General features: G+C 39.5%; 1 protein-coding gene across 1 annotated transcript in view; it reads left to right on the top strand.

The window, feature by feature from the left end:
- Nucleotides 1-18,905, top strand: part of IPP (intracisternal A particle-promoted polypeptide) — a 36,424-nt gene extending 17,519 nt beyond the window's left edge. The window contains exons 6-9 of the mRNA XM_053693583.1: nucleotides 984-1,121; nucleotides 2,278-2,400; nucleotides 15,862-16,082; nucleotides 16,869-18,905. Of these exons, the coding sequence (XP_053549558.1) occupies nucleotides 984-1,121; nucleotides 2,278-2,400; nucleotides 15,862-16,082; nucleotides 16,869-17,093 (707 nt within the window). The 3' untranslated portion in view covers nucleotides 17,094-18,905. The remainder of the gene's footprint in view (nucleotides 1-983; nucleotides 1,122-2,277; nucleotides 2,401-15,861; nucleotides 16,083-16,868) is intronic.
- Nucleotides 18,906-23,105: the final 4,200 nt, after the last annotated feature.

Raw genomic sequence — 23,105 nt, 5'->3', positions numbered from 1 at the left:
ATTTTCTGCTGTATGGACCCAGCATAGGGACTACACATCGAACACCCTACCAGCAGAATACACCACTGACGCACAATCTGCAAAGTTTACAGTAACTTTACCACATCAGAAAAGAAAAGACCACCGAAGCAGTGCACTGCCTACAAACAAAGAAGGATCGCAACCACCATCAGATGAAAGCAGAAACAACTGAGCTTCGCAATCCACCACATGAGTAATAGCACATCACGGGGGATCAAGAAGATACAAGCAAACAAGGTAACCTTTGCCAGCAAACGCTGTTTGCAACATAATAACATTGCCGCTCCATCTCAAACCATCCAGCTCTAAGACACTTTATAATTCCTTCACTGTTATATTGAGGAAAGACTGCTATATGTGGAATACATATGAATACAGATCACATATGTAAATAGCACGCGATTAGCTATACGGATTGTATATATTCGTCTGGTTTTTGAGACTAGGAATATAAACCTGTTATAGTTTAAACATTTTATTATTTGTAATCCTATGTTTTTAGGACACCGGTGTCTACTTGTGATAAATTTAATTTTACCGATTGTAATCCTAAATACATTTTGTGTAAATAATTCTAATATTTGCATTTGGGAGTGATTACTTTTAACAGAGGAATTTGGAACAAGCAACGTATTGCGCTACCTTTTTGTACATATTTAACAATTTAATACACACCAGCAGGTAAAAATGATCCTTGGGAACAAATTGAAGGGAAGAAAAATTAAGAGTAAACTTTCCCCCTAAATCCAAATAAACAATTTTAACTTAACCTTTTTTTTATGCCAAAAAAATAAAATTTAAAAAGTGCTTTTTAATATGCATGATGGAATTTGTTTGTACTTTATCTAACATAAAAGAACATAATAATAATTGTAAGGATGTGCTAAAAATATTACAAACATTTAGATATGTAGATTCATATGATTATAGTCTGATGCTCTGTAAATTAATGTGATTTTAAGGTGAGAAGGAGTCGATGATCTTTGACTGTGTGGAATGCTATGACCCTGTGACTAAGCAGTGGTCAGCTGTGTCTTCTATGAACCAGCCGCGCTGTGGTCTCGGAGTCTGCGCCTGCCACGGGGCCATATATGCTCTGGGTAATTATTTTATTTTGTACTCAAATACATTTGTATGTATCCTAGAGTGTAATATCACAGATTACAAGGTCATGGTTACAATGAAAAACACAGTAAGAAACAGAGATTACCTTTGTAAAAATAAATAACCTTGATTCTATTAAAGGGACATAAAGCTTAAAGTGAATGTAAATTTGCATGAATGAGTGCCCGTTTTTTAAAAATAATATTAAAAACAGGCTCTTTCATTCATGAAAGTTTACATTGCAGCGTAGTTTTACAAATACCTTTCTCTTGAGCAAAGCCGGATCGCCGATCCCCCGCCTGCTTCTTCTGCTGTACTTACAACATACAGCAATGACGAAACCGGCTTCCTCCAATCACAGCGTGGCCTCACCAGATGGACGCTCTGGGGGGGAAGCCATGATTGGAGCAAGCTGGTTTAGTCAATAGTGACGTAAGTACAGAGGAACTGCGGGCGGAGGATCTGCGATCCGGTTTTGCTCATGAGAAAGGTAAGTATTTGTAAAACTATGCTGCAATATAAACTTTCATGAATGAAAGTTCCCCTGTTTTTAATATTATTTTTAAAAACCGGGCACTGATTCATGAAGGTTTACATTCACTTTAAAATCGAAACATGACGGCATTTCATATCTGAATGTAAGTGTTTTTGCATTACATTTGTATTAGTAAAAATGTGTCTAATGTAAGTTGTGGCTGCTTCAGTGATAGCTTTTTTAATTATTTTTCTTTTTATTGAGGCAAAGATAACATTCATTACAATGAATATAACATCAATGAAAAATAAAGACAGTAAGTCATTTCCTTACATATAACAAAACCCACAAATAAAGCTTACACTAGAAATGTTGTCTAATACCTCTATTTTCAATAATGACAAATACATCTCATTATAGGGTTCCTGAGCAGGTGCAGTGTTTGAATGAGGGAGCAGAAGTAGTATGTAAAACGCATTGCTAAAACAGTTATAAACCGTTACTAGAAGCATTTTTTGCTAATACATGTTTATCAGAAAAAAATATTTTAAAAACAAACACATTCATGTGGAATTCATTTTTGAGTGTTTGTTCCCTTTAACTGATAATAAGGAGCATGTTGGTAATGTTCCAACTCACACCATGACATAATATACATTATGTTTCTTTACCTGCAGGTGGCTGTATTGGGGCGGAGATCGGAAATGGCATTGAGCGTTACTCTCCAGAGGAGAATGCTTGGCAGATTGTCGGCAGCATGCCAGTGCCAAGATACTATTTCGCTTGCTGTGAAAGACAAGGTAAGAAATTATTATTTATACAATGTAGCATTACAATTTTACATTGTTAGTTTATTCCACAAGACATTTTGCAGGGAGTCAAACAATATACTTAATATTTGTATTGAAAATGACTATTAATTGGAATACGTGTACGCTCGTTGGTATTAAAACTGATTATACTGTCACAAAATTAGGATAATCCAAACTACAAGACCAGAGACTCATATTTTACTGGTTTAAAATAAAATGTTATAAAAATAAAAGAGGCTTGAAGTAAATATAAGGATAGAAATAAGAGGAAGAGTTAGATTTAGTTCACTGAGTAATGACATAACACCTTTGGTTATAAAAGTTCTAGAGTCTACACCCAATGCCCTAATATCTGAAAAAAACAAGGCTTAGTAAGATAGCTAACTTAGCTAAAAGTTGTTTTACAGAAAGAGAAGTATTACAATCCCAGCCTTTGAAAAGGTTAAAGACCAATTGGACATCCCAAAAGGACAAGTATTTAGGTTTGCAATAAATAGCTTTCATAACTTTATAGACTTGAGGGTTCTTCTCTATTGTAAATTGATTAATTATGGTGTGGACTAAACAACATTGATGAACCTGTAACATAGACCTGAATCAAAAACTAAGTAAATCCATTATATGAGAGACATAACATGAAATGGGATCTACATGTTGTTCAGGACACCAGCAAAACCATGTGGCCAAATAGCATTTACAGAGCTTAGCTGAAGATTCTTGGATAAGGATTTTAGCTGATAACAAAATTGCTCGTCAGACCAAGATCCTGTAACAGCCTGAAGTAGTCCACACAATCAGGTTCAGAGAGGGAACAGTCAGAAGAACAATTGGAGATTTGAATGAAAATTTGAGAAGAGATGGATACCAACGTTGTAATGGCCATAATGGAGTTTCTAGAATTAGGGAAAGAAGTAAATGCAATTTGGTTATCGGTATCAATCTGGGAATCATAAAAAAGTGGCCAAGACTGAAGAAAGGCATCAATTGCTGTTTTCTTGGGATCTGGGTACCAAATTAAGTAAGACTTGAGTTGGTAATTTCAACGAAACGCCAAGATATATTTTGAGAAAGGGCATCTGAGAGACTGGATAATAATGTTTCTGTTTTAACTTCCAGTTGCTGGAGTCTTTCAGATATCGATAACCCCAGTCCACTACTTTGTTGGAGAGGCCAGAAATATATTCTGCTTTCTGTTTAAACAAATGTGTAAAAAGTCTTTGGTAAAGTTTAATAGATCTATTGTCTTGGTTCCTCCAAGACAGTTCAGATATTATCCATCCGTAGTAGAATGGGTACAGGGGAAGAATTGGTTGTGAAACTTTCCACTGTGAAAGAACAGACAAGGTGCTCCAAGTAGTTGCTATGTAAATGTTTCTTTACAGAAGTCCACTTGCCTCTTGTAATAATATTTGCAACGAGATCCCCATCCCGCCTAACTTGTGTTGGACTCAATAACTAAATCCAGAGCTCCTGCTCCACGCATTCCATATGTTAAAGCCACAAGAAAAGTTCTTGAATGACTTCCACTGATAACTGAATGGAATAAGCAAATGAAAAACCTTTTTTGTAAAGGAGAAATCTAATTCCCGATACTGGAGAGGGGCTGGGAAAATAGCTTGAATAGAATATGACAGCAGACCTACTATTCATACTATCGTCCTGATAAGGATTGAGGGTTTGGAAAGGGTAGATCAGATTTCCTTCTTGACAAATTGAGTGTGGAGGTTTAACTGATTTAAAACCCAAGGAAAGTGAGAGTTTAAAAAGGGGTTAAACTGTATTTCTCCAACATTGGTGTGTCCGGTCCACGGCGTCATCCTTACTTGTGGGAATATCTCTTCCCCAACAGGAAATGGCAAAGAGTCCCAGCAAAGCTGGCCATATAGTCCCTCCTAGGCTCCGCCCACCCCAGTCATTCTCTTTGCCGTTGCACAGGCAACATCTCCACGGAGATGGTTAAGAGTCTGTGGTGTTTAGTTGTAGTTTTTTTTTATTCTACTATCAAGAGTTTGTTATTTTAAAATAGTGCTGGTATGTACTATTTACTCTGAAACAGAAAAAGATGAAGATTTCTGTTTGTGAGAGGAAGATGATTTTAGCAGACAGTAACTAAAATCGATTGCTGTTTCCACATAGGACTGTTGAGATGAAGTAACTTCAGTTGGGGGAAACAGTTAGCAGACTTTTCTGCTTAAGGTATGACTAGACATATTTCTAACAAGACTGTGTAATGCTGGAAGGCTGTCATTTCCCCTAATGGGGACCGGTAAGCCATTTTCTTAGTCTCAAACAGAATAAAGTGCTTAATATGGGCTATAAAACTGGTAGACACTTTTATGGGCTAAATCGATTGCTTTATTTGGACATTTTATACATGTTTATGCTGATAATTCACATTTATAAACTTGGGGAACGTTTTTTAACGTCAGGCACTATGTTAGACACCTTTTCCAGTCAGGAAGGGCCTTCCCAGTTGTAGGCTGAGCCTCATTTTCGCGCCTTTACTGCGCAGTTGTTTTTGAGTACAAGACATGCAGATGCATGTGTGAGGACCTGAGAGTAGTTGGAAAAGTTCCTAGAAGGCGTCATTTGGTATCGTATTCCCCTCTGGGCTTGGTAAAGTCACAGCAAAGGCTGTAGCTGGGACTGTATAGGGGTTAAATCTGTAACCGGCTCCGGTTTCGTTATTTTAAGGGTTAAAGCTCTGAAAATTGGTGTGCAATACTTTTAATGCTTTAAGACATTGTGGTGAAATTTTGGTAAATTTTGAACAATTCCTTCATATATTTTCACATATTCAGTAATAAAGTGTGCTCTGTTTAAAATTTAAAGAGACAGTAACGGTTTTGTTTTAAAACGGTTTTTGTGCTTTATTGACAAGTTTAAGCCTGTTTAACATGTCTGTGCCTTCAGATAAGCTATGTTCTATATGTATGAAAGCCAATGTGTCTCCCCCTTCAAAATTGTGTGATAATTGTGCAATAGCGTCCAAACAAAGTAAGGACAGTACTGCCACAAATAATGAAATTGCCCAAGATGATTCTTCAGATGAAGGGAGTAGACATGGTTCTACATCATCTCCTTCTGTGTCTACACCAGTTTTGCCCACGCAGGAGGCCCCTAGTACTTCTAGCGCGCCAATGCTTATTACCATACAACAATTGACGGCTGTAATGGATAACTCCATAGCAAATATTTTATCCAAAATGCCTGCATATCAGAGAAAGCGCGATTGCTCTGTTTTAAACACTGAAGAGCAGGAGGGCGCTGATGATAATTGTTCTGTCATACCCTCACACCAATCTGAAGGGGCCATGAGGGAGGTTTTGTCAGATGGGGAAATTTCAGATTCAGGAAAAATTTCTCAACAGGCTGAACCTGATGTTGTGACATTTAAATTAGAACATCTCCGCGCACTGCTTAAGGAGGTGTTATCTACTCTGGATGATTGTGACAACTTGGTCATTCCAGAAAAATTATGCAAGATGGACAAGTTCCTAGAGGTTCCGGTGCACCCAGACGCTTTTCCTATACCCAAGCGGGTGGCGGACATAGTGAATAAGGAGTGGGAGAAGCCCGGCATACCTTTTTGTTCCCCCTCCTATATTTAAGAAATGATTTCCTATGGTCGACCCCAGAAAGGACTTATGGCAGACAGTCCCTAAGGTCGAGGGGGCAATTTCTACTCTAAACAAGCGCACTACTATTCCTATCGAAGATAGTTGTGCTTTCAAAGATCCTATGGATACAAAATTGGAAGGTTTGCTTAAAAAGATTTTTGTACAGCAAGGTTACCTTCTACAACCCATTTCGTGCATTGTTCCTGTCACTACAGCAGCGTGGTTCTGGTTCGAGGAACTAGAAAAGTCGCTCAGTAGAGAGACTCCATATGAGGAGGTTATGGACAGATTTCACGCACTTGGCTAAGTTGGCTAACTCTTTTATTTTAGATGCCGCTTTGCAATTAGCTAGATTAGCGGCGAAAAATTCAGGGTTTGCAATTGTGGCGCGCAGAGCGCTTTGGCTAAAGTCTTGGTCAGCGGATGTATCATCCAAGACAAAATTGCTTAACATCCCCTTCAAGGGTAAAACTCTCTTTGGACCAGAATTAAAAGAGATTATCTCAGACATCACTGGGGGAAAGGGCCACACCCTCCCACAAGATAGGCCTTTCAAGGCCAAGAATAAGTCTAATTTTCGTTCCTTTCGTAATTTCCGGCCTCTAATTCTGCATCCTCTAAGCAAGAGGGTAATGCCTCACAGTCCAAACCAGCCTGGAAACCGATGCAAGGCTGGAACAAGGGTAAGCAGACCAAGAAGCCTGCTACCGCTAACAAAACAGCATGAAGGAGTAGCCCCCGATCCGGGACCGGATCTAGTGGGGGTCAGACTCTCTCTCTTTGCTCAGGCTTGGGCAAGAGATGTTCAGGATCCCTGGACGCTAGAAATAGTTTCTCAGGGTTATCTTCTGGAATTCAAGGAACTACCCCCAAGGGGAAGGTTCCACATGTCTCACTTATCCTCAAACCAAATAAAGAGACAGGCGTTCTTACATTGTGTAGAAGACCTTCTAAAGATGGGAGTGATACACCCAGTTCCAATGAAGGAACAAGGAATGGGATTTTACTCAAATCTGTTCGTAGTTCCCAAAAAAGAGGGAACCTTCAGACCAATTCTGGATTTAAAGATCCTAAACAAATTTCTCAGGGTACCATCGTTCAAAATGGAAACCATTCGAACGATTCTACCCACTATCCAGGAAGGTCAATTTATGACTACCGTGGATCTAAAGGATGCGTACCTACATATTCCTATCCACAAAGAACATCATCAGTTCCTAAGGTTCGCCTTTCTGGACAAACATTACCAGTTTGTGGCCCTCCCATTCGGATTAGCCACTGCTCCAAGGATTTTCACAAAGGTACTCGGGTCCCTTCTAGAGGTTCTAAGACAGAGGGGCATTGCAGTAGTACCATACTTGGACGACATTCTAATACAAGCGTCGTCCCTTTCAAAAGCAAAGGCTCATACAGACATCGTTCTGGCCTTTCTCAGATCTCATGGATGGAAGGTGAACATAGAAAAAAGTTCTCTGTCTCCGTCAACAAGAGTTCCCTTCCTGGGAACAATAATAGATTCCTTAGAAATGAGGATCTTTCTGACAGATGTCAGAAAGTCAAAACTTCTAAGCGCTTGTCAAGTTCTTCATTCTGTTCCACGTCCTTCCATAGCTCAGTGCATGGAAGTAGTAGGGTTGATGGTTGCAGCAATGGACATAGTTCCTTTTGCGCAAATTCATCTAAGACCATTACAACTGTGCATGCTGAAACAGTGGAATGGGGACTATACAGATTTGTCTCCAGTGATTCAAGTAGATCAGAAGACCAGAGATTCACTCCGTTGGTGGATATCCCTGGACCACCTATCCCAGGGAATGAGCTTCCGCAGACCAGAGTGGGTCATTGTCACAACCGACGCCAGTCTAGTGGGCTGGGGTGCGGTCTGGGAATCCCTGAAAGCTCAGGGACTGTGGTCTCAGGAAGAGTCTCTTCTCCCGATAAACATTCTGGAACTAAGAGCGATATTCAATGCTCTCAGGGCTTGGCCTCAGCTTGCAAAGGCCAGATTCATAAGATTCCAATCAGACAACATGACGTCTGTTGCGTATATCAATCATCAGGGGGGAACAAGGAGTTCCCTGGCGATGAAAGAAGTAACCAAAATAATACAATGGGCGGAGAATCACTCCTGCCATCTATCTGCAATCCACATCCCAGGTGTGGAAAACTGGGAAGCGGATTATCGGAGTCGTCAGACATTCCATCCGGGGGAGTGGGAACTCCACCCGGAGATTTTTACCCAGTTGACTCAATTATGGGGCATTCCAGACATGGATCTGATGGCGTCTCGTCAGAACTTCAAGGTTCCTTGCTACAGGTCCAGATCCAGGGATCCCAAGGCGACTCTAGTGGATGCACTAGTAGCGCCTTGGGCCTTCAACCTAGCTTATGTGTTCCCACCGTTTCCTCTCATTCCCAGGCTGGTAGCCAGGATCAAACAGGAGAGGGTCTCGGTGATCTTGATAGCTCCTGCGTGGCCACGCAGGACTTGGTATGCAGACCTGGTGAATATGTCATCAATTCCACCATGGAAGCTACCTTTGAGACAGGACCTTCTTGTTCAGGGTCCATTCGAACATCCAAATCTGGTCTCCCTCCAGCTGACGGCTTGGAGATTGAACGCTTGATTCTATCAAAGCGTGGGTTTTCAGATTCGGTGATTGATACTCTGGTTCAGGCCAGAAAACCGGTAACTAGAAAGATTTACCATAAGATATCTGCGAGTTCTCTAAAGGGACAGATTTCTGCTTTATCTGTCTTACTACACAAACGACTGGCAGCTATGCCAGATGTTCAAGCATTTGTTCAGGCTCTGGTTAGGATCAAGCCTGTTTACAGACCTTTGACTCCTCCCTGGAGTTTAAATCTAGTTCTTTCAGTTCTTCAAGGGGTTCCGTTTGAACCTTTACATTCCATAGATATTAAGTTGTTATCTTGGAAAGTTTTGTTTTTGGTTACTATTTCTTCTGCTAGAAGAGTTTCAGAGTTATCTGCTCTGCAGTGTTCTCCGCCCTATCTGGTGTTCCATGCAGATAAGGTGGTTTTGCGTACTAAGCCTGGTTTCCTTCCAAAGGTTGTTTCTAACAAAAATATTAACCAGGAGATAGTTGTACCTTCTTTGTGTCCGAATCCAGTTTCAAAGAAGGAACGTTTGTTACACAATTTGGACGTAGTCCGTGCTCTAAAATTCTATTTAGAAGCTACAAAAGATTTCAGACAAACATCTTCTCTGTTTGTCGTCTATTCTGGTAAAAGGAGAGGTCAAAAAGCGACTTCTACCTCTCTTTCCTTTTGGCTTAAAAGCATCATCCGATTGGCTTACGAGACTGCCGGACGGCAGCCTCCTGAAAGAATCACAGCTCACTCCACTAGGGCTGTGGCTTCCACATGGGCCTTCAAGAACGAGGCTTCTGTTGATCAGATATGTAAAGCAGCGACTTGGTCTTCACTGCACACTTTTGCCAAATTTTACAAATTTGATACTTTTGCTTCTTCGGAGGCTATTTTTGGGAGAAAGGTTTTGCAAGCCGTGGTGCCTTCCGTTTAGGTAACCTGATTTGCTCCCTCCCTTCATCCGTGTCCTAAAGCTTTGGTATTGGTTCCCACAAGTAAGGATGACGCCGTGGACCGGACACACCAATGTTGGAGAAAACAGAATTTATGCTTACCTGATAAATTACTTTCTCCAACGGTGTGTCTGGTCCACGGCCCGCCCTGGTTTTTTAATCAGGTCTGATGAATTATTTTCTCTAACTACAGTCACCACGGTACCATATGGTTTCTCCTATATTTTTCCTCCTGTCCGTCGGTCGAATGACTGGGGTGGGCGGAGCCTAGGAGGGACTATATGGCCAGCTTTGCTGGGACTCTTTGCCATTTCCTGTTGGGGAAGAGATATTCCCACAAGAAAGGATGACGCCGTGGACCGGACACACCGTTGGAGAAAGTAATTTATCAGGTAAGCATAAATTCTGTTTTCTCTTTGTTTTTGTAAAAACCAAGATTCTCTAACAGAACTATTGTAAGGGATAAGTGATGTTGTAGTGAGACAGAATCCTCATTTATAATTAAAATATCATTGATGTAAATGATCGAATGCTTTTGATGCGTAGCCTTGAAACAAATGGTCTTATGACTTTGGTAAAAATCCAATGGGTTGATTATAAACTGAAGGGGAGAAAAATGAAATTGTAAAAACGGAGAAACAATGATTTGGAAGAAGTGCAATAGTTAAATAAGCGCCTGTTAGAATTAAAGTCTAACCAATCCTAATGTCTAACAGATATTCTCAAAGGAGCTGAATTCCTTCCATTTTGAAATAGTGATGTTACAAAGACATTTCATTATTTTTAATTCACAGCTAGGGGAAAACCCCCAGTTTTCTTTTTTGCAATAAAAAGTTGATTAGGTATAAATGTTTTTGAAATTTTCAGATTTTTATTGCTTTCTTTGACAACAGTTGAAATCTCTTGATGAATCAGAATTGTATGAATCAGAATTGTGTCTGATAACAATAATGAGATGAGGGAGGGGATGTGAACTTAACAAGAAGGCCTGAAATAGTTTGTAGAACCCATTGGTATGACGTTATGGGATCTTTGTTTTGTGCATGTATTTCAAGTCTGCTTTCTTTAAGGAAACATTACCTGAAGGGGTTCTAAGACATGATCTTCTCTTGTTGGGAGTCCATGGTTTGGAGCATGACGTGGGAAAGGTGTTTGTAGAGTCACAAAAAGTGCATTGATAGGAATTGTGAGACCTGGGTGGATTACAGAATCTGCCAGGAAAGAAGCCTCTGCTTTTCCAGGTTTTGTTGGATAAATAGCTGGGATAAAATGTTTTCTAATTGATGTGCTCATTTTGTTGAGATTGGAAAAAAGTATTGATGTAAATGTTTAGGTCTTTTAGAACTTCATTCCTAAATAAAATCCATTAAGATGTGTGATGTGTGTGTTAGTGACTTCAAAATCCATAACTTTTGGCTCCATTTTTCTTAAAGGGATACTAAACCCAAATTTTTTTTCTTTTGTGATTCAGATAGAGCATGCAATTTTAAGCAACTTTCTAATTTACACCTATTATCAATTTGTCTTCGTTCTCTTGCTATCTTTATTTGAAAAAGAAGGCATCTAAGCTTTTTTTATGTTCCGAACTCTGGACAGCACATTTTTATTGGTGGATTAATTTATCCACCAATCGGCAAGAACAACCTAGGTTGTTCACCAAAAATTGGCTGGCATCTTAACTTACATTCTTGCATTTCAAATAAAGATACCAAGAGAATGAAGAAAATTTGATGATAGGAGTAAATTAGAAAGTTGCTTAAAATGTCATGCCTTATCTGAATCATGAAAGAAAAAAATTTGGGTTCAGTGTCCCTTTAATATATTTTGTGTTTCTCAATGGCAATAGAAAGTGTTGCTTATAAAATATAGGCTTTGTTGGGCCCATTAACAAACCACCTGAGGATCAAGTAAGGATTTGTCTATTACAGCTTCTAAATTGAATAATTCTGGGGTCTACCTCAGGGGTTCGTGCAGAAAAATTTGGTAATGTGGGGCTAGGGCATTCAGCCCATAATTTAGCTCTAGACTCTTTTTTATAGGACAACATTTTGTAGTGGGTACTGAATTCAATCAGGATTAAAGTTTACCTAGTGCATCAAAAAGAAAATTGATAGGTTTTGTTTTGTGGACACTTAGGAAAAGGGGACAAAATAATTAATGAAAGTATATTGCAGACTTTATTTATATATGTATGTATGTGTGTGTGTATGTGTATATGTATATATATATATATATATATATATATATATATATATATATATATGATTTATCATTTTATATTGCCATCTCAAAGTGTTTAATTTTAAAGGGACACTAAAGTCAAAATTAAAGTTTCATGATAAAGTATGCAATTTTAAAAAAAACTTTTAAATGAACTTCCATTATCAAAACGTGCACAGTCTTTTTATATACACACTTTCTGAGGCTCTAGCTCCTACGGAGCATGTACAAAAGTGCACAGTATATACATATATGCATTCTTTGATTGGCTGATGGCTGTCACATGATACACAGGGGGGGGGATTGGATTAGGTTTGAAATTTGCCAAAAAATATTCTACTACTAATTTCAAATTCATAGTGCATCACATTGACTTTTTATTGTGCATTTGTTAGTTATTCAATGTTACTGTATTTTAGTGGTCCTTTAACATTATATATTGATATCTTTGAAAGCAAAATATGAGTCTCTGGTCTTGTAATGAAATTGTATTTCCTTCCATAAGGCAGGGAGAGTTCACAACTTCTTTCCTTACTGTTGGGAAATACAACACCTGGCCACCAGGAGAAGGAAAAGACACCTCAGCCAAAGGCTTAAATATCCCTCCCACTTCCTCTATCCCCCAGTCATTCTTTGCCTTTCGTCACTATAGGAGGTGGCAGAGAAGTGTCAGAAGATTTGGATAGTCCTGGGTGTGTTCCCTTCCTTCAGTTTGGGGATTTATATCTGCTTAATGTGAGAGTTTTTTAGGCTTATAGATTTGTGTGTTTTTTTGGCTGGAAACAAACCGGTTTCACTTTCGTTTTTGAAGTGTTGCGCAGCTCATATTAGCTTGGCACCCTTTTTCATAGCAAGGGAAGTCCTGGCTTACGTACCACGTGACCGGGTGCGGTCTTTTTAATTTCCTAAGATCCTGTTGCAGACATCACTCCTGAGGAGAACGTTTTCACTGTTAGCTGTCTGGGTCTAGGAGGTGGTAAATGCCCCAGCCATTGGGAGGATTAAGGTGCCTTTTTTAACTAAAAGTTTCTCTTTGATTGTCCTTCTGTGGGTATAAAATACAAAGCTATGGAGGACTCGGATACTACATTAAAAGGTTCCGCTCCTTTTGCACTGATTAATAATTCCTGTTTATATTGGGAGGAGGCTGTGGTTTATCCGCCTGCTCAATTTTGTTCCATTTGCCTAAACACTGTTCTAAAGTCTAAGAAGGGAGACAAGCCTGCTAATACTCATAGCGCTATTAGCTCTTCTGAGTTATCTACTTCTCAGGAATCTGGGTCCTGAAAAATTACTACCCTTTCTACATTACCTGCTCCACATGCAGTTCCCCGTGGCTCAACTAATCCTCCATCTGGAGGTGGCTTTTTTTCCAGTGGCCTTTACCCCGCAGTTACAATCGGCGGGGTCTGCGGCCCTGAGTGCCTTACCTCGCTCTAACAAATGCAAGAGATAGGTTAAACATAGTTCTCCTGACCTAGAGTCATCTAAATATTTGTTGGATTTAGCTACTATATCCCAGCTATCCGAGGATGAGTTAACCTCTGTAGCTTAGGAGGGTGAACTTTCTGAGTCAGAGACTTCAGTTACTAAACCTCCTTCAGCGGAGGAACCATCTTTTAGATTTAAAATTGAGCATCTGCGTTTTTTATTAAAGGAGGTTCTGTCTACTCTAGAGGTTCCAGAGGCTACACCCCCTGAGGAGCCTAAGATCCCTAAATTAGACAGGGTTTACGAAGATAGGAAGGTCCCTCTGACTTTATCTGTGCCAGTTAAGATGGTGAACATTATTAGTAACGAATGGGAAAGAGTAGGAACTTCTTTTTCCCTCTCGTCTACTTTTAAAAAATTATTCCCGGTCCATGACTTTCAATTTGATTTGTGGGGCTCCATCCCGAAGGTGGATGGCGCTATATTCACGCTGGCTAAGCATACTACTATCCCTCTGGAGGATAGTTCTTCTTTTAGAGAGCTTATGGATAAAAAAATGGAAACTTTTCTGAGGAAGATGTTTCAACATACAGGGTTTTTATTTCAACTGGCGGCAGCTGTAGGCGCGGTTGATGGAGCAGCTACCTACTGGTGCGACTTTCTGTTAGAGCTCATTGAGGTAGAGACTCCCCTCAGGATATTCTGGAGAAAATGAAGGCACTGAGAATTGCTAACACCTTTATCTGTGACGCGAATATGCAGATTATTTGCATAAATGCAAAGGCTGCTGGCTTTGCGGTTCTAGCCTGCCGGGCTCTATAGTTGAAGTCTTGGTCTGCGGATATGACTTTTAAATCCAGACTCCTTTCTCTTCCCTTCAAGGGGAAGATTTTATTTGGTCCAGGGCTGGACTCCATTATCTCTACAGTTACCGTAGGGAAAGGTGCATTTCTACCGCAGGATAAGAAGAATAGGCCTAAGGGACGGAAACTGTCTAATTTTCGTTCCTTTTGTGCTGACAAGTCACAACGACAGCATACCTCTTCCAAGTCCGAGCAGCCCAAGAGTACTTGGAAGCCGGCTCACTCCTGGAATAAGTCCAGACAGAGAACAAATCGACATGAAGGGGCGGCCCCCGATCTTGGATTGGATCGAGTAGGGGGCAGACTGTCTCTTTTTTCAGACGCTTGGTTCCAGGATGTACAGGATCCTTGGGTCCTGGAGGTTGTATCTCAAGGATACAGGATAGGATTCAAATCTCATCCGCTCAGGTGCAGATTCCTACTCGCCAGTCTTTCAACAAGACCAGAAAAGAGGGCTGCCTTCTTAGGTTGCGTACGGGATCTCTCCTCTCTAGGAGTAATTGTCCCGGTACCTACAGCAGAAAGAGGTTTGCGGTTTTATTCAAAGGCTCTGTTAAACACTAGGATCAGACCAGTGTTTAGATCTGGGGCTCCACCTTGGAGCCTGAATCTTGTTCTTAGTGTTTTGCAGCAGACTCCATTTGAGCATATGCATACTTTTGACATTAAATTGTTATCTTGGAAGGTTCTTTTTTTTTTGTTGACTTTTGCCTCTGCGTGCAGAATTTCTGAGATTTCTGCTTTGCAATGTGATCCCCTTATCTGGTTTTTCATGCTGATAAGGCGGTTTTACGCACTAAACTAGGGTTCCTCCCTAAGGTGGTGTTGAATTGTAACATTAATCAAGAAATTGTTGTTCCTTCCTTGTGTCCTAATCCTTCTTCAGCGAAGGAATGTTTGCTTCACATCTAGATGTGGTTCGTGCTTTGAAGTTCTATCTTCAGGCCACTAAGAAATTCAAACAATCTTCCTCTTTGTTTGTCATCTATACGGGCAAGCGTAAGGGGCAGAAGGCTACTACGAATTCTCTATCTTTCTGGTTGAGGAGTGTCATCTGCTTAGCTTATGAGACAGCGGGACGACAGCCTCCTGAGAGGATAACGGCTCATTCCACTAGAGCTGTGGCTTCCTCTTGGGCTTTTAAGAACGAAACTTCAATGGATCAACGTTGCCAGGTGGCTACTTGGTCCTCCTTACACACTTTTTCTAAATTTTACAAGTTTGATGTGTTTGCTTCGGAGCAGCTTTCGGGAGAACAGTTTTGCAGGCTGTGATGACCTCAGAATAGGGTCCGCCTCTTTTTTCTGTTCCCTCCCGTTATTCATTCAGTGTCCTCTGGAGCTTGGGTATAGTTTTCCCAACAGTAAGGAATGAAGTCGTGGACTCTCCCTGCCTTATGAATTAATACAAAATGTATGCTTACCAGATAAATTCCTTTCCTTCCTGGCAGGGAGAGTCCACGACCCCGCCCTTTATTTATTTTTTTGATGGACGGCTCCCTTTTTATATTTTTGTCTTCTCGCACCTTTTTATACCCTGATGTTTCTCCTACATTTCCTTGTTCCCTTGGCAGAATCACTGGGGGATATGGGAAGTGGGAGGGATATTTAAACCTTTGGCTGGGGTGTCTTTGCCTCCTCCTGGTGGCCAGGTGTTGTATTTCCCAACAGTAAGGAATGAAGTTGTGGACTCTCCCTGCCAGGAAGGAAAGGAATTTATCTGGTAAGCATAAATTATGTTTTATTTTAGGTTTGATCTATGTGGTTGGTGGGATCAACCATGAGGGGAGTGAGCTCTGTTCTGTTGAGATGTACGATCCGATTGCCAAGCGCTGGACAGCTCTGCCTCCGATGAGTACCCACCGGGCATATCTTGGCGTTGCTGCTTTAAATGACTGTCTTTATGCTGTGGGAGGTTGGAACGAGAGACAAGATTCACTTAATACTGTGGAAAAGTTCTCTTTTGAGGAGGTATTGAATTTTTCTAGAATGTCTCAGCAATAGTGCTACATTTTCCCTAGTTAATTCCACTGAAAAATATTTTTTGACTGAAATCCCATTTTGAGACTATTAAATCAGAACCAAAAACTACTAGATATGAATATCCTTTTATTATTAAATGGACAGTAAAGTCAAAAGTAAACTGAAATGAATGGGAGTGTGACGTTTTAAACAACGTTCCAATGTTCTTCTATTATCAAATTGGGCTTATTTCTCTTGATATACTTTTTGTTAGAATAATCCTAGGTGAGCTCAGGAGTGTGCACGTGCCTTTAAACGTCTGACAGCAGTGTTTGCAACAATGTTTACAGCAATGTTATACATTGTTGAAATGCTGTTGTCATAGATTGCTAAAGACACATGCAGATGCTTTAAAAACGTGTATTTTACTTGCCGTTCCTTTGCAATTCAGTATTTGATTGTGAACATATACTATGCATTTATAAAAACAATAATATCCCTGTGAGTCAGTCACTCTTTAGTCAGGGATACGTACTAATCTCTAGTTATGCACAGATATGAAATTACCTGAAAATCTGCAGTAGTTTACTTTACCGTCTCTTATAAGAATAGTTTGTATTTCTGTGGTCCATAACGATTTTTGTGAATGTGGTCTCAAGCATAAAATGAACCATTTAATTAAACTAGTTTCTAACATCATATACACACAACCACATGTCTGTACATGGTAAGTCGTCACTGCCTTTAAGAAATCTGTATTTTATAATGATGTGTTGGTTTTCTGTTTGACTTTAGGAGAAGTGGGTGGAAGTTGCTCCTATGAAGGCCCCCAGGGCAGGAGTGTCTGTGGTCAGCGTAAATGGGCTCCTATATGCAGCAGGGGGACGAGCCAGTACCCAGAACTTTTCAGCTCCTGTGACGTCTGACTCTGTAGAGGTTTATAACCCTCACACGGATACTTGGACTGACATTGGCAGCATGATCACCAGCCGCTGCGAAGGCGGCTTAGCTGTGCTATGAAAATGAAATGCCTCTTTCTTGTCCTTATAAGGGGTGGATATTTTATACCCATTTTCGCCAATGGAGTTTTCATGACAAATATGCAGAACTAACAATTTTCACACAAATGTGAAGTTATGGTTGTGCACATACTTACATTTAATCCAAATGACCTTTTTTTTAAACAGGTTACCAACCAACATAATAATTACTACCTTATGGAAAGGAATACAGAAACATCATCATTTTGTTTTGTTTTGCAAGTTTCTGACATTCAGATACTAAACATTGGTGGTTTACAACAAAAAACTATGAGGACACACAACATTTAAAAAAACCTTTTTGATTATTAGATTCACAGGGGTGGAGAGCCTTTCGCTAACACCATACTGCTTCCAAGATAATTTTTTTCTAAAGATTATTGCCAGTTTCCCCACACACAAAATAATGTATCTGAGAAGTGGATTTCTGTTTTGCTGACTGGATCAGTTACATAATCCCGAGTAGCTACGTTTATGTTTATATGAGAGCATATCAGGTCTGCAACAAAGGAATACAGATGTTTTGGTAAAGTGAAGTGAGTTGGTTGAACCAACTATTTATATATATATATATTTATATTAAATGGGGAATAGAGTTTACAAACCCTGATTTCTCTTTAAAGGGAGATAACATTTAAAATTGAAATCTGCACATCAGTTTGAGTATTGTGTTCCTTTAATTATATCTGTAAATTACAGTACCTCACAAAGAAAATGTAATGGTCTCATAAAAGGAGCAACATACTATAATCAACTTCCTTTTTAGGATCAATAAATCCAAAAACTATATATATGGAACATTGGGTTTGGATTTTTGAAAGGCTAGAATAAAATATTCTCATTGTTAGAGAAGTTCAATATAAATCTATTCTAATGAAAAACAATTTAATTGTTTAAAAATATATCACTTAAAGGGATAGGAAAGTCAAAATTAAAGGGACATTAAACACTAAATACATGCTAGATAGAGTGATGCATTCAAAGAAAATATTAGTCTATAACTAACATGTAGATGTATTTTTTAAAGTTTCATTAGTTGTTTAAAAAGTGACAAAATAAGTGTAGAGTTTTAGTGTCTATAAAACACTGGGAGCTGCCATGTTGTAACTTGTGTTACCTTCTCTGCTGTGGCCAATTAGAGACAGTTATAAATAGGTCATTAGAGTGTGCAGCCAATGGTTGTGCTGGATTTAACAGTGTTCTGCACTTCCATTTCTAACAGGAACTGAAAAGCTCACAATTTCAGAATGGAATTACAGGCAAAGAGGACAAAATAAATAATGAAAGTATATTGCAGAGTTGTTTTTTATATACAATTTATAATTTTATATTACCATCTCAAAGTGTTTAATGTCCCTTTAATCTTGCATGATTCAGATAGAGCATGCTATTTTAATATTTTTAAATTGACTTCTATTTTTAAATGTACTTTTTCTCTTGGTATTCCTTGTTGAAAATGAATACACACATATCCTACACTAGTGGGAGCTAGCTGGTGATTGGTATCTGCACCCATTTGTCTCTTGTGATTGGCTGACTAGCTCCCAGTAGTGCATTACTGCCACTTCAGCAAAGGATATCAAGGGAATGGTGCAGATTTGATAACAGAAGTAAATTATAATTTTATTTAAAATGAAATGTTCTATCTGAATCCTGAAAGAAAAACAATGGGTTTCATGTCCCTATAAGCTTATGCCACCAGAAGCCTCTGCAATGTATTTCCCTTTTAAAGAGACAATGAACCTGTAAAGCTTTATGGACTGTGCAATAAAGTGTTGGTGTTGTAAGAGCAGCGCAGTGTATGTTTATTTATACACAAAACAATGTTTTTGATAGCCATAAACCCCCAGGTAAGATAATATACATTCCATAGCCCTCTCTAGTTATTTTAGGATATGGGGTTTTCCCTTTTTACTTTGAACTAACTTGCCAACTTTAGACGAAAACATCAAAAAAGCAAATGATGAGTCTGATTGCACAGGACTTGAAATATAGTTGTTACTGCGCTTATGGCAACAGGCACGGACTCATGTTTGTCAAATCTGTACCTCAAATACTGTTCTCATACTGCACATTGTGGGCAATTTGGAAATCATAATGTAACAAAACAGTGTGATAAAGGTTTCAAAGCTGCAGTACTCCATATATCTTTTTACTGCAAGCATAACAGACAAAGGCAACATTTTATTTATATATTTAAAACATGAAAATGGACTGAACTCTCAAACTGGACTGTGGTAACATCACATGACACTGCAAAACTCACAGCCCTGGATGCTCACCAGCACTCACAGGCAGCTGCACAGCTTTCAGTTGGCTTAGGTAGTTAACTCCAGACAAGCTTGGGTGCAAAGCCAATAGGTAAAATTACAAAACAAAATCATTAACACAACACATAGAAAGTCTGGCATTCTCTTGCAAGCACACAATTATATTAAAAGCAATATGGAAGAGCTAGTTACAGTATTTGGCCAAATGATGATAGGCCCAGGACCACGTCTATATATATATATATATCCAAAAATATGTGGTCACCTGGCCAACTAGACAAGACCAGTATTAAGGTGAAACATGAACAGGCTTTATTGTGAAAAACGCGCAGCTTATATACATATTCCCATCTTGATAAGAGCCTTATCTGATCCCGCCCTTTCAGACAGGCTGGCGCCTTCATAGGAGCTATCATCACATAGAGACCCCCACAATAGCTAGGTCGTGGTTTCGGGGTGATCCGGCGGGAGTGGCAGCCATTCCAGGGTTTCGTTAGAGAGCTCCTGGTCCCCAGATGCCAAAGTCCAGAAAGCGACATGATCCGTTACTGGGGCCCGGAGCGGCAACCTGGCAAATGTACCCTGGAACAGCCTAAGGTGGGGGGTGTCAAAAAACCCCAGTTCCCGAGTGAGCTCCTCCTCAGCACTCACCTCATTCATCATTCAAAAGCGACACAACTCACCTTCACTATGGACATGACGTCACGGAAATGACGTAAACCTTCCTTTTTATTTATTTACTATACATTTTTTCACCATCACTTATGTTTTCAATGAAATCTATTAACGTGATTTCCTTTCCAAGTATATGGACCACACTTAACCATTCTCTCTTTCCACAATTAATCACATCTGAACATAATATTAGTCTAAATTCACCTGTCACCATAACCTAAGTTATAACTACCACTCCAATTCACCCACATTTCCCTCACTCATCTATTAGCGCATCTATAATACATCGATTGTTCTTTCTTTATACTATAAGTCAACAGACGCTATTCCATAGATACACATTGGGATAATTCAACTATATCATAAACACAACATGTGTACCAAATACCCATTAACCTTAACTGTATAATACATACAACAAAGTGTATTGCATTATGGGGGCCAAAATATATCAAACAACCTCAACAATAAAGAAGATTGTCAAAAATATTATTACATGTAAAAAACAACCGTAAAGATTTTACATAATAGGACATCTTGATAATATAAGTTACACACTATCATCCAATTTATAATAAAACAAGGATATTATTAAGAATCAATATTATACAATGTAAGTCACAGTTCAGGCAATAATTGATATCGAATCAGGTAAGAAATCTAAATTATACATAACGTGAAATGAATTCCATGTAACCATCACAAATTTAGGTTATTAAGGCAGACTGCATATCTGACCTAAATAACACACGAGATACGTACCTACTACATTAACACTTTTCCGCTGCCTTCAACTTTCTCACTCATCACTTAATAACTATTTTAGAATCTGCATAAAATAATTGAAAAATCTTTACATTTGATATTTTCCTTTATGCTATAGGATGTCAAACTTTACGTGCTGCTATTCAGCGATTGGCACACCTACCCATGATTGACACACAAGCTATCCAATCAAAATTGGGACCAGGCTCTTCGTCAGTACTTATTCCCAAACATCCGGCGGCTCACCACCTTTGAGAAAGCCCTATACGGGCGAAACGCGTCAGGGGGTTGTAGAGCTAAGGGGAGCTCTATTTATTTTTAACTTTACTTGTGAACTTTAGACTTACACACATGGCGAGATATTCATCAAGTTATTAACATAGAAACTTAGTCTGTGCAAGTATGTTTGCGTAATAATTCATTGCAGCAATCTTTTACTGAGCAAGCAGTAACAATTGTATGCAGCCGACTACTATAATACACAGTGTGAATGTGGACCGCATTAAGCGGCAACAATAGCATAATCTCTAAATATAGTAACAGTTACGGTTAACGTACAATGTTTAACTATTATATGAAAAGCGGTATTACCTTTTTACTTTAATCTAGTGTGAATGTGGATCGCATTTGGCGATAACAAGAATACTAGTATCAGCGTACATATACAAATAACTGATCCAGCTACTCAATCAACGCATGAGAAATATTTACAGTTTAAATTCACGATTACCATCTCAACTATACATCATAGTTTCTAAACTGCAGCCAATAGCAATCATTGCTGTGCAAATAGTAATAATTATAAGCAGTTGTGTCTCCTGAGTATATTGTGTGAATGTGAATTTTACCAAGTGTCAGCCCTTAATAGCAAAAAGCTGATCTAGTTATTAATCTGATGCGAGATTGATTAAGTAAAACCCAAACAGTTCTACCGTAACTACTACAGCTCAATTTTATAAAGTATAATCCACAATAATCAACGCTGTGCAAGCAGCAACAAGTACAAACAATAAGCTGCATTAATAGTGAACATGAATGTGAACCGCACCAAGCGGCAATACTAAAGTAAATTGCGGTTTATCAGATAAATATCACTAGAAAATATAGTTACAAGCAATTCTGGTAAGCAAACACACAATGTGAATGTGAACCGCAACCAGCGGCTATAATAATCTCAAATATCAGCATATGAACTCAAATAGCTGATTCAACTATCTAACTGACTCATGAGAGATAGTAAATATACTTGTAAAACTATTATCACCACTGACATTGCTACATATTATACTAATACAGATCGTATAGAAATCAACTATCGCAATAGTGATAATAAATAAAATTACAGTGGTCGACGAAAAAAATAGAATTTCTATATTATGATCATAAAATACTTGGTCACTCAAACATAAAATCTTTATTTATATTTTGTGGATTCTCATATACACTCAGTTTATGAGAGAGTGTATGCAAATTACGAATATTCAGGGGGTTTGGCCAGGGTGCTATAGTTGGGGACAAACTTACGGTAGTACCCTGCTGTACCAAGAAAGGCTAAAACTTGGGTTTTGGTCTTAGGGGTCGGCCAGTTATCGACTGCCTCAATCTTGGCCGGCTCTAGCCTCTGCTTCCTGCAGTGCACTTGTCTGGCTTCAGCGTCAGCCCCCCAGCCCTGATGTGGTCCAAAATGGTGCCTAGGTGGACTAAGTTTTCCTCCCAGGTATCCCTGTAGACCGTGATGTCATCCAGGTATGCACAGGCATAATCCTGCAGACCATCTAGGAGGCGATGTACTATCCTCTGGAACGTCGCTGGAGCATTCTTCATCCCAAACGGCATGACCTTAAACTGGTATAGGCCGAGTGGGGTGATGAATGCCGACTTCGGAATAGATTCCAGGTCCAGGGGAATATGCCAGTAACCCTTGCAGAGGTCTAACATCATTAGAAAGTTACCCTAGGCGATGCGGGCTAATAGTTCATCTACAGGGGCATGGGATAGGCGTCGGTCATGGTCCGGTCATTAGGCCTACGGTAATGTACAGAGAAGTGGGTTGTGCCATCCCGCTTGGGCACAAGCACGACCGTGGATACCCAGGGGCTGTTAGATGGCTTGATAACTCCTGTATCGAGCATCTCCATAATTTCGTGGCGCATGCCTTCCCTAACCGACTCGGAGACCCGGTACGCCGGTTACTGCAAGGGCACCGTTCCCGGGGTCTCCACCCGGCCCACAGCTACTACAGTGTATCCAGGGTCTGTGGAGAACATGTCCTGTTATCTCTC

This window comes from Bombina bombina, chromosome 10 (genome assembly GCF_027579735.1).
Source record: "Bombina bombina isolate aBomBom1 chromosome 10, aBomBom1.pri, whole genome shotgun sequence".
In the NCBI taxonomy this organism is placed as follows: domain Eukaryota; kingdom Metazoa; phylum Chordata; class Amphibia; order Anura; family Bombinatoridae; genus Bombina; species Bombina bombina.
This window is presented reverse-complemented; position numbering and strand designations above follow the sequence as displayed.